Source organism: Oryctolagus cuniculus, chromosome 8, assembly GCF_051225735.1.
Source record: "Oryctolagus cuniculus isolate XC-2025 breed Fujian yellow rabbit chromosome 8, ASM5122573v1, whole genome shotgun sequence".
Taxonomy (NCBI): domain Eukaryota; kingdom Metazoa; phylum Chordata; class Mammalia; order Lagomorpha; family Leporidae; genus Oryctolagus; species Oryctolagus cuniculus.
Window position 1 is genome coordinate 126648776 of NC_142874.1, and position 12411 is coordinate 126661186.

The 12411-nt window shown below is 41.4% G+C and overlaps 1 protein-coding gene across 7 annotated transcripts in view; it reads right to left on the reverse strand.

The window, feature by feature from the left end:
- Positions 1–6775, reverse strand: part of YTHDC1 (YTH N6-methyladenosine RNA binding protein C1) — a 36951-nt gene extending 30176 nt beyond the window's left edge. For all 7 annotated transcript variants that reach the window (XM_051820235.2, XM_089302702.1, XM_051820234.2 and 4 more), the window contains exon 1: positions 6379–6775. In XM_051820235.2, coding sequence (XP_051676195.1) covers positions 6379–6406 — 28 coding nt within the window. In that variant the 5' untranslated portion in view covers positions 6407–6775. The remainder of the gene's footprint in view (positions 1–6378) is intronic.
- Positions 6776–12411: the final 5636 nt, after the last annotated feature.

The window sequence follows — 12411 nt, forward strand, 5'->3', positions numbered from 1 at the left end:
GGTAGATGATTTAAAAACTACCACATATAGTTTCATTGTAATAACTTTAATTATAATAAACTGGCTCTAAAAGATCTTTGTTAACCTGCATGGTATTGGATTATAAAGTTAATTTAATCTGCTTCTTCTGGCCATTTCCCTGACTGGCTAGAAAAAGTATACACTACATACACTTTAATTCACTTTTTTCAATTTAGAAAGAATGCACTAAAAGGAAAGAGAATATTCTCTCCAAAGCAACAGCTATTAAAAACTATCATCTCTACTGGCCTATCATTCCTGGAAAGAAATAATTATCTCTTTTAAAAAATAAAGTAACATCCTCCAGGTTGACTATCCTTAAAATGCCTCAGTAAATGTTGTAAGTCATTTTCTTTACCCTGAAATTTAACATTCATGACCTAAATTTAAAAAGTATACCTCCTGTTACTTCGCTGTAGTTTGACAGCATCTTCCCAATCTAAAAGTACTAACAGTAAAATGAACAAAGATTGGCAAATGTCAAAAGCTCTACAAATGTACAATTCCTGTACTATAAAAATAACATTTCCAAGGGAATAAAGTGCTTCACATTCAACATTTTACTGAAGTCCTTATGAAGACTATACAGACATTAAAAATTTTAAAACTTCTCAAAACGTTTCAAACTTAAGATATCACAAAGACACAGATATTTTTGCACAATGTGCCAGTAAATTAATTAGTTCAATAAAACAATGCTTCATTAAACAGTATCTCTATTCAGACCTAAAGTTCAAATATATAGAAAAATTATACATTATCAGTCTATAGAATGAATCCAGGCTTTGGATGCTTTGTTGTTAAAAACTAACTTTTTTAAAAGGCTTATTTAATCTTTAGAATACCAGACTTTCACCTGAAAATAGTAACATATACTAATGGGATTTAAAAAAAAAAAAAAAAACAGAAATTTATTTATTTCAAAGACCAGAGTTATACAGAGAGAAAAGAGAGAAGGAGAGACAGAGATCGTTCCCTGCTGGTTCACTCCCCCAGTGGTCTAAAGGGCTGGGGCTGGGCCAAGCCGAAGCCAGGAGCTTCTTCCAGGTCTCCCATGTGGGTGCAGGGGCTGAAGCTCTCAGGCTATCTTCTGCTTTCCCAGGCACATCAGCAGGAATCTGGATTGGAAGTGGAGCAGCCGGGTCTCAAATCAGCACCCATGTGGGATGCCAGCACTGCAGATGCTGGCTTAATCTATGATGCCACAGCGCCCACACCTGTATTAAGGTTTTGCATGAAAAGATTTTGCATAAAACTGGATTTATGCCTAGTCAATCAATACATTTACCTAGCTCTGCATGAACATAAACAAGTTCAGTGCTTTAGTAACAGTAATAATATTATGATACTTCAAAAAGTTTGTGGAAAAAAATGCAATTAAAACGTTAAGTTTATTTTGGTGTAAAATTCTGAAATCCATGCTTAGTTTTTCCATAATACGCATTTCTAAGAATCTCTTGAAAACCCCTAGTATATGTCATGGCTCAGAGTTAGGAACACTACAGGGAATAATCCTATGGAACTCCAATGAGTTAACTTCCTCAACAACATGCAAGTACTTGTTGTCAGATCTTCCAAATTTTCAAGTGGATTACCAAACCCAGATTTTTATTTGCAATCACCTTTTAAATTCAAAAATCACTAGTGCAATTCCTCCACTAAAATACGATCATCTGTGAATGTCCCTCATTCATGCTGTTTATAGACTATATTACCATCACTAATCAAGCTAGCACGTTGTTTTATTACCACTGCGTACTACTAGCATAATGAATTTTGAGGTAAAGGTACATATTTCCAGTGTGTAAGAGGTAAAACATGGAAACAGTAAGAATCATTGTTTTCAAAGCCTGTTCAAAACTGACAAGATGTAAAAAGTAACAAGGCTGGCTTTTGTTATTTGGGGATTTGTTTGTTCTAGGTAAATATGGGAACTTAAAAATCTAATTAGCTTTCAAAGTAGTTTAACCTTAGAATGAATATATATACATGTATATATACATATATATACACACATGTGTATATATAAAAACAAGAATCTCAAGATGAAGCCCACAAAATTTAAGTGACTTAGCTAAAATCTCACAACTCTGAAGCTAATCTTGCAATTCCTAGTCCAGGTAGTTTACAAGCCTTAACTGCAGGGGTATCAGTGCAAAAAATTAACTCTATCTGGGACAGTCATTTCTTTCAATCCTTTAAAGCTACAAAGCCAGAAAATAACAAAGTACTATTTATTTTGGGTGCAGCACTAGACTTAGTATTTGAAGAAAGAAAACATAAGAGGTTAAATATACTTCACATTCTGTTTTCCAACATAAGCCACCAAAGTACATTATAGCTGTTTTTTTAGTTCACTTAACACAGTTTTAGTGGACATCTGCAATGGAAAACGATTTCCTGGGACCTACCCTTATGTTACCTGCAGGGTATATAGTTTATGAGACTAGTCTGCCAACTACATTGCCATTCAAAACTGTAATTCCTCCATGAAGCTGGTAGTCTTATATTTCCCATGCCATTCATGAACATCAATTAAAATCCCAGAGATAGTTAACATTTCTACTTTTCTTCTATTATATGTATTTTACCTACAAAATCATTTACTTACTATTCTATTTTATATAGCCTTATGGTATTATACTGAACCAGGAAAACAATTTTATCCTAAGTACCTACTACAGTTGACGGCCATAATACAATTACATGGATATGTGTATATATAACTGTGTAATCTTAACAAGCTTGTGTAAGCTTATTTTTCTATAACAAACTGAGAAACTCTCAGTTTTGGATTTCACACTGTACATGCCATGTAATTAGTCAGTTACTTAGAAAGTTCAACCTTGTAAATATTTAAAGCATTGAGACAGTTACTATACCCTATGAACTTGGTCAACAAGACAAATTTTCCTTTGCTTTCATGAAGCTTCCAATCTGATGATGTAGAAATTGTAGATGGGGCAGGTGCTGTGGTACAGCGGGTTAACCCCCTGCACTGAAGCGCTGACATCCCATATGGGCGCTGGTTCAAGACCCAGCTGCTCCACTTCTGATCCGGCTCTCTGCTGTGACCTGGGAAAGCAGTGGAAGACAGCCCAGGTCCTCAGGCCCCTGAACCCACATGGGAGACCCGGAGGAGCCTCCTGGCTCCTGGCTTCAGATCGGAGCAGCTCCGGCCATTGTGGCCAATTGGGGAGTGAACCATCAGATGGAAGACCTCTCTCCCTGTCTGCCTCTCCTCTTTCTGTGTAACTCTTTCAAATAAATAAATAAATCTTAAAAAAAAAAAAAAAAAAAAAAAAAGAAATTGTAGAAAGCACATTACCTATGAAAGCAGCAACTCATACATATATTTTTGGATAGATTTAACTTTTTTTTTTTTTTTTTTTGGACAGGCAGAGTGGACAGTGAGAGAGAGAGAGACAGAGAGAAAGGTCTTCCTTTTTTTCCGTTGGTTCACCCCCCAACGGCCGCTGCAGCCGGCACACTGCATTGATCCGAAGCCAGGAGCCAGGTGCTTCTCCTAGCCTCCCATGCGGGTGCAGGGCCCAAAGACTTGGGCCATCCTCCACTGCACTCATGGGCCACAGCAGAGAGCTGGACTGGAAGAGGAGCAACCGGACAGAATCCAGCGCCCCGACCGGGACTAGAACCTGGTGAGCCACGACGCCAGCCTAGATTTAACTTTTATAACTATTCTTTGTAGAGAACTTTGTGAGAGCTGAAGAAATAAAATTTATACAAGATATTTATAATAAAGAGATGTATTTTCTTCTTTACTTAGAAAAATGGCATTTACTCAACAACATTCTAACACCTTTCAAATCCACTCTGAACAACCATAAGAATCACAGTCAACTTGCAAACTGTCCGGTTAAATAGGGCTCAGCTTCTAGGTATGAGTATCATAAAAACATAGTAAAAACTGTATTACACAGCTGATGTGCAATTTTCAATACTTCAACAACTCCATCATCAATAGATCTGTCAGGTGATTAATATAGTAATTGAAAATTGCTGCCGACGCCACAGCTCACTAGGCTAATCCTCCGCCTTGTGGCGCCAGCACACCAGGTTCTAGTCCCAGTCGGGGCGCCGGATTCTGTCCCGGTTGCCCCTCTTCCAGGCCAGCTCTCTGCTGTGGCCACGGAGTGCAGTGGAGGATGGCCCAGGTGCTTGGGCCCTGCACCCCATGGGATACCAGGATAAGTACCTGGCTCCTGCCATCAGATCAGTGCGGCTGCCATTGGAGGGTGAACCAACGGCAAAGGAAGACCTTTCTCTGTGTCTCTCTCTCTCTGTCCACTCTGCCTGTCAAAAAAAAAAAAAAAAAAATTGCTGCAATTTAGACTCAAGTACAGAATCATTTAAGAAGGATCTTAAGGTCTATGACATGCCTAAGATTCTCACAGGATTTATCAACTTCCTAATACTCCTATAAGATAACCTGACAGTAAGTACTTAGATATCCATGTTTCCTTGCTTAAATTTAAAAGAATAAACACTGGTTCCAATTCTGGCTATAATTCTCGAGGGTGTGCCAACGATCAAGTATATGATATACCCTTTAGATTATTCAAGAATGCTTCCAAAATAAAATAGCAATTCCAATAGGTATCAGCTAGCTTTCCATGTAGCCCACAGAAAACGTTTGTTCTAAACCATAAAGCCAACCTTAGAACTTTTTAAACTAAGAAGTTCAGTTTTGGAAATTGCTATTTAAGACAGTAAACAAATGTGAGGCAAAGAACACTCACTGAAGTTGGAAAACTTACCCTAAGTATTAATGGATGACACTACCAATTCTCTAATAGTTAAAAAGTTTATGTATTTGGACTGCATCACTATCACAAAATCCATTTCTAAAAAACAAACTTTTAAATCATCTACTTTCTTTACATTATAATCTATCTTACTACTGACTTGCATGTTTATCTTGATGGATTCTTCAGCAGCACTGTATTTTACTTATCTTTATATTTGGTCCATCGTATCTACCACAACCATCACAGACTCCCATGCACATAATTGCTCATCAATTACATCCTGACAATCCAATGTTGACTGAATTCTTATTAAGATCATTAAAAGCAGTTTCCTTTACTCATTGACACATTATCATATATCTACATTCCTTTCAGATTTCTCCAAAAACTAAGGGAAAGGAGACTGGGGAAACTTTTTAGGACTTACTTGAAGGACAGAAAATAAAAGTTATAATCGAATCAACGAACTGCTTTAAGCTAACCCCCACTCCACATCCCAATTCTGTCCCTATCCAGAAGTAGTTCACTGAAGTATGAAGCGTCTCCTGATGTAGAAGCCGGAAAAGTTGAAGAGAGGATTACAGGTCTAATGCAATGGGACTGTAGACCCCATCTGACAAACCCCCATCCCAAATCAATTAGCCATAAGGAAGAGACCTGTGAGACACAGGGTAGCAACAATACTATATTTTCATCACCTAACATTACCTGTGCAAGACTACCACGGTGTTCTTCAGGCTTAAAAGATCTTAATGTAACACCCACTCTAGGTTACTCTCCAGAGAAGTACAGACGCAGGATCTACACCAACCTCTCTGGAACCAAGGGAGTTCAGTATTTCACAAAACCTGGCGTTTCATTCTAGCAACATCAGTTCTTCTATTTTATTCCTTCAATTTTCTTATACATGAAAAAATCTGTTCCTGGTTGCACCCTGTGATAGCTCGCGCACAAGGTGTTGCCAGTAAAACAGCAGCCAGGATTTTTTTTTTTTTTTTTTGGGGGGGGGTCAGGTCTAAGTCACATAATCATCTTTCCAAACGTCATACTTCTCAAAAAATAAGAGCTCAAGGAACAAAACGGGCAATTCTCGACACTTCACCTGCTTAACCGAGAGCAGGCCCAATTGTAGACGTTTCTCCCGATTAATTGTCCCCCACTTCCGCATTTACTCAACGACCAGCGTTTACCGTGACATTGAGCATTCAAAATCTGGCCCACCAGAAAAGGCTGTTCTGGGAACACGCATTACACGCGCATAGCCCCACCCCACCAGGAAGTCAACCTAGAGGCCTGCAACTCAGAAGGGGCCCTCTCAGCCGCGCCCGGGACAGCTACACGGAGAGCCAGGCGTGGAATCCGCGTCAAAGCACAAGCCCAGGCGAGACTCAGTGTCGGGCCGTAGGGCGACTGAGGACGAAAGGGCAGGCCTGGTGTCCGCCAGTGTGGGCCTCAGGGTCTCGCAGACGGCCAGCTCCGCGCGAGGCGAGCTGACGGACCCAACCCCCACCGCGCCCGGCAACGACGACCCCCGCTCCGACCCCACGGCCAGGCCCCGCCTCCGCCCGTCACCTTTCTCCGCACTAACCTTTCTCCTCCCGGCTGTCGGCCGCCATAGCTCCCCGCGGGTTGCCGCGGCTAGGATGCGACTCACACAGGCGCCGCGGCCCCGGCAGCAGCCCCACGGGCCCGTCCGTCAGCCCGTCCCCCGAGCTGCGCCCCGCACTCCTGCGACGCACCCTCCTCCTGCCCGCTTCTCTCCTTCCTCCCTTCTCCCCTTCCCTCCTTTCGGCCTCCGGCGGCCTCGACCCAACCTTCCCGCAGGGGCTCAGAAGCGGGCGGGGGTAGGGGGAGGGAAGGGAAACAGATGGCGACGGCGGGCGGCGCTAAAATGGAGCCTGCTTCCTGCGTGAAACAATCCCGTTCCCGAAGTGCTCTGCGCTGTTTACGCTCCGTTCCTCTCTCGGAACGTCACAGTGCGGAGCGGGGCGGGGGGTGCGAGGCAACGTGACGTGACGTAATCACGTAGCCCCGCGCCCCGGATGTGCCGGAGGCGAGTTTTGTTTTCAGTGATAGGGGGTCTGCGCGCGTCTTGCGGATGTGTGAATTCCCGGGTGGCGCCATGACCTGAAACGCTTGGTGGAGTCCGCTGCCGGCCTCCTCACCGGGTGGAAAAGGTGCTGCAGATGGCTCTGCAGGGCCCCTGATTAAGTTCTTGAAGTTTTAGGACAAAGCTCTGTGCTTTTCCTGTGCGGAACGTACTGGTACTCTCTCATTTGGGGTCCCAGGCTTACCAAAAGCAGTGCAGCCTACAACTCAGGTGTAGTGACAAAAAAAAGCTTCTTTAATTAGGAAAGCGAATGATACTGTTTTAACATGGTTTTATAATTTATATATTTAAAAATATTTTACCATCTGCGGGTTCATACCCCAAATGCCAGCATTGTCCAGGACTGGGCCAACAGCCTGGCACTCCCACGTGTGTGCCAGGAATTTTTTTTTTTTTACTTTTTTATCTTATTTAATACAAGTTTCATGTATTTCATATATACAGATTTAGGACCATAGTTACACTTTCCCCCAACCCTTCCTTCTCCTCCCTCTCAGATTCCCACTCTTAATTTTTAGAAAGATCTATTTTCAGTTTACTTAGTGATCCTTTGTTAACCCTACACTAAGTGAAAGTTCAACGAATAGTATGAAGAAGAAAAGAAAAAACACTGTTCCCTATTACTTGAGCCGTCAGCACTGCCTTTCAGCGTCTGCACTAGCAGGAAATGAGTCAGAAGCTGGAGCCAGGAGTTGAACCCACACACTTTGATATTGGATGTGGACATCTCAACTGTGAGGCCATAAATTTGATTTGAACACTTATCAGACCTTAGGGTACAAAGTTGACTTAAAATAGACCATTAAGGAAGTGAAACTCAGAAGTGACCAACAAGTAACTATGCAACTGTTCTCACCTAAAATCTGTAAGAGAAATTTGCATGAAATTCATTGTCGAAAAGAATGAAAGTGAAATTTTGCCTCACTGCACCAAAACTAGGTTACAAGGGAGAAAAATTCATTTTAAAAGGTAGCAAGGTAGCATAATATACAGCCAAGAAAAAAAAAGACATATTCAGAATAAGATAAGTGTGTTGATTCTTAATGGCCATTGTAAAGAATTAAGACCAAACTGAAAAGAGTGGGAACATTTTAAAAATTGGCGAAACACGGAGCCTTGTTCGGAGTGTGGCTTGGGGGTAGAGTAAAAGAAGAAAAAACAACTTATTAGACATAAAACCCAGTTTTCTGCTAGATTCTCAGGATTCAAGAACGAACAGGACAGTATCTTCACTTTTAAGAAATTTTTAAAATACTGTAGGGAAGAGAAGTTAGCAAGAAATTTCTGGGTAAGAGTGGTAACTAAAATGTGTGTTTATTGATGGTGTTCTCAGCACTTTACCTATATAATCTTACTTCATCCTCCAAAAACCCTATTATATTACTAACTATTTTACATAAAGGGAAAGTCAGTTAATATGTAACTAAGGTCCTCAAGGTTGTAGGCTAGTAGTAGGTAACACAGCATGATTCAAATCCAGACAACTTGGTCCAGCCCCCACCCATTTGATAATGTTGCTTCCTGGGAAGTAAACTCAGGTTGTTGATGGAACCCAGGGAGGCATGGCCCTCAGACTGGTGAGGGAGAACCATGGAGTCAAGAAAGGATTTCTGGAGATGGGGAACCAAAGCCCAGGGTGAACTAAAAAACATACCCTAGGTAAAGGGGAGAAAGGCCCAGAGCAGTTGATGAAAGGGTGACTTTCAACAGAAGGGGTACAAGGGGGCAGAGTTGATCATGGTTCAGTTCAGGTTAAATTCTAGTTAGGGAGAGAAGGTATAATAAACAAATTAAAAATCATGATCGAGTCTATAAAAGAAACAAATAGAGACTAGTGAGAGGAAAGACTTTTCTATGTAGAAAAATAGTAAAAGTCATTATGAGGAGGTGAGGTTGAGACTGTTAGCTTGTTGAAAGGACCTAACTGGTAAAAAGTAAGAGTCTTTCAGAGAACAGGATATACAAAAGCTCTGAAGGAGAAAAGAATCTTAATGTAGTTAAGGAGCTAAGGAGAACACTAAAGAGCTGGAAACCACATGGTGAGTGACAAGGCACGTGGCTGTGATGTTTCAGGCAGAGCCGTATCTTAGGAGTAAGAACCAAGTCTGAGCCCACCCTTTAATAAAAGCAACACAAGATCTGCAAGGAGACAGAATTTAGAGATTGAGCCCACCTTGGGATTTCTGGAGATCCACACCAGTAAAAGGTAAAACAAGGCCCACACAAATTCAACAACCTTAAGATGATCAGCACTCTTCTGGGATTCTTCACAATATTCGTTATTAAATCACACAAGGACTAGGTCATATATCACAAGTCGCAAATTAGAGCCTGCTAACTTGAGATTTTTCTTGGGCTAGCACAATGTTTGTGTTTTTCTCTTCAGATCTTTTAGAAATGTCTTTAACCAGGGCATGCACTTTCCAGTGAGACCTGACCTGCATTATCCTCTCTGAATTGCCTTATCTCTGGCCAGTGTTACTGATTAAAGTGTGTATCTTTGAAATGTGTGAATTCAGAGGAAAAAATGATAGTTCTATTCTATTGCCAAGGAATATTATGAAGAGTACAAAGTAAAGGAGATGAGTCCAGAGTCTCAGAGACTAAAAATATCTAAAGGAAATATAGATAAACAGTATGGTCTTAGAACATCTTATACCAAGAAGCAAGTAATCAAATAATGCAAGTATTCTGCCAAAATTATGCAGGATAGAAGCTACCTAGCTTGTCTCCCAATAGGCAGATATAAAATATCTCGAGCATCAGTAAAGATAAAATTTCAGGGGAATGAAATATAAGAAATATGTTCAAATCCATAAGTTCATTGTAGTTCAAATTAATGAATCAGTCTCCCTTTGAAGTATAGCAACTAAAACTTAATTATTTTGAAAACAGGTAAACAAAAGAAGTTATCATTTATCCTGTCTTTCCCATGAGATTTGCATTTCAAGGTTATCAAAGGTAGTTGATGGAAGAAACTTTCTCTTGATGGAAGCATTCCAGCTAATGCATGGCCACGACAAAGCACTGACAAATGAGGATATCACCAGTTTGCAACCAATAATGAAATAAACAGATCAATGCAATGATTATCAATAGTTGCTAATTGATATAACAAAAGAAAGAACAATCAAATGTTATCTGCCTCCTAAGGGAAGTACAGAACATTAAAATTAATCTTGCCAAAAATTAAATCTGTATCTTTTATGCCACTGGTTCTTGACCAAGGGCTGGAACGGAGGAAGAGAGAGTATGATTCTGTCCCCATGAGACATTTCGCAATGTCTGAAAAAGTTTGTGGTTGCAACAACAGCGAAAGTGATACTGGAATATAGTAGTAGAGGCCAGGAACATTTCTCAACATCCTATAATACAGAGGAAGGCACCCCACCATAACCACCACCAAAGAAGAACAGAGAATGGTACCACCCAAATGCCAGTAATGCCCACGCTGAGAATCCCAGGGCATGGATGGACCAAAGGCAATATATAAAGCAATCCCACATAAATACTATTAGCAACATCCACACAATAAGAAAATCTACAGGACAAACAAACAGGTATCTTCCAAAATATTGAAGAGTCACTCATACATTAAAATAAACTTACTAGAAATATAAAATATTGGGGCCAGTGTTGTGGCATAACAGGTAAACCAACTGCCTACCATGCTAGCATCCCATGTAGGTGTGCATTCATGTCCCAGATGCTCCACTTCTGATCTAGCTCCCTGCTGGTGGCCTGCGAAAGGCTGTGGAAGATGGTTGAAGTATTTGGACCCCTGCAGTCCATTTGGGAGACCTGCAGGAAGCTCCTGGCTCCAACCTGGATGAGCACTGGCTACTGTAGCCATTTGGGGAGTGGGCCAGCAAATGAAAGCTATCTCTTTATCCTCTCTCTCTCTCTCTCTCTCTCTGTGTGTGTGTGTGTGTGTGTGTGTGAATCCCTCTTTCTGTGTGACTCTGACTTCCAAATAAATAATTAAATAAATCTTTAAAACAAAAAGACAATATAAGCTATATATTATGGGTTGAATTGTGTCCTTCAAAATAATATGTTGGGGCCGGAGCCGTGGCTCACTTGGTTAATCCTCCGCCTGAGGCACTGGCATCCCATATGGGTGCCTGGTTCTAGTCCCGGTTGCTCCTCTTTCAGTCCAGCTCTGTGCTGTGGCCTGGGAGGGCAGTGGAGGATGGCCCAAGTGTTTGGGCTCTTGCACCCTCATGGGAGACCAGGAAGAATTGGCGCAGCGTCGGCCATAGCAGCCATTTGGGGAGTGAACCAACAGAAGGAAGACCTTTCTCTCTCTCTCTCTCTCTCTCTCTCTCTGTCTATAACTCTACCTGTCAAATAAAAAAAACAAGAACCAAAAACAAAAAAATATGTTGAAGCGTTAACCTGCAGTGCATTCATGCATTCAAATTTGGAAATAGGGTTGTTTCAAGTGTATTTAAGATAAAGTCAGGCCAGAATAAAGTGGGCTCTTATTTCTATAAGACTAGTGTCCTTATAAGACAGGCCAGGAGACACAGAGATAGAGGTACACAGGGAGAAAGCAGACTGTCCTGAAATGATAGAGGCAGAGAATGGAGTAATTACAGCCAAGGAATAACGAGGATCTTCAGATTCTCTCCTATGGGCTTCAGAGAGGGAATGGCCCTAGGCACACCTTGATTTCAGACTTCTCACTTCCATAACTGTGTGACAATAAATTTATTTTATTTTAAGTTGTTCAGTTTCTGATACTTTGTTGGAGTAGCCCTTGGAATACATGAAATTACAGACACACTCTCCACTCTCTGTCCCCATACATACATCAGGGCACTTCAAAAAGTTCATGAAAAAGGCTTACTATGAAAAAATTATGCATGAATTTCAAAAATTTTTTGCACCAAAATAAATTTATGTTTTAATTCCATTTTATTTTATTTTATTTTATTTTTTAGAGGCAGAGTTACAGACAGACAGAGGGAAAGACAGAGAGGTCTTCCATCTCCTGGTTCACTCCCCAAATAGCCACAATGGCCTAAGCTGGGCAGATCCGAAGCCAGGAGCCAGGAACTTCATTTGGGTCTCCCACGTGGGTGCAAGGGCCCAAGCACTTTGGCCATCTTCCACTGCATCCCCAGGCCATAAGCAGAGAGCTGGATTGGAAGAGGAGGAGCCAGAAAACAAACTAGCATGGTATGAAATGCCAGCACCGCAGGCAGAGGCTTATCCTACTATGCCATAGTGCCAGCCCCCCATTTCATTTTATTTTAAGATTTGGTTTTTTTTTTTTTTTTTTAAGATTTATTTACTTGAAAGTCGGAGTTACACAGAGAGAGAAGGAGAGGCAGAGAGAGAGAGAGAGGTCTTCCATCCGCTGGTTCACTCTCCAGATGGCCACAATGGCCAGAGCTGCGCCGATCCGAAGCCAGGAGCCAGGAGCTTCTTCCAGGTCTCCCATGCAGGTGCAAGGGCTGAAGGACTTGGGCCATCTTTTACTGCTTTCCCAGGCCATAGCAGAGA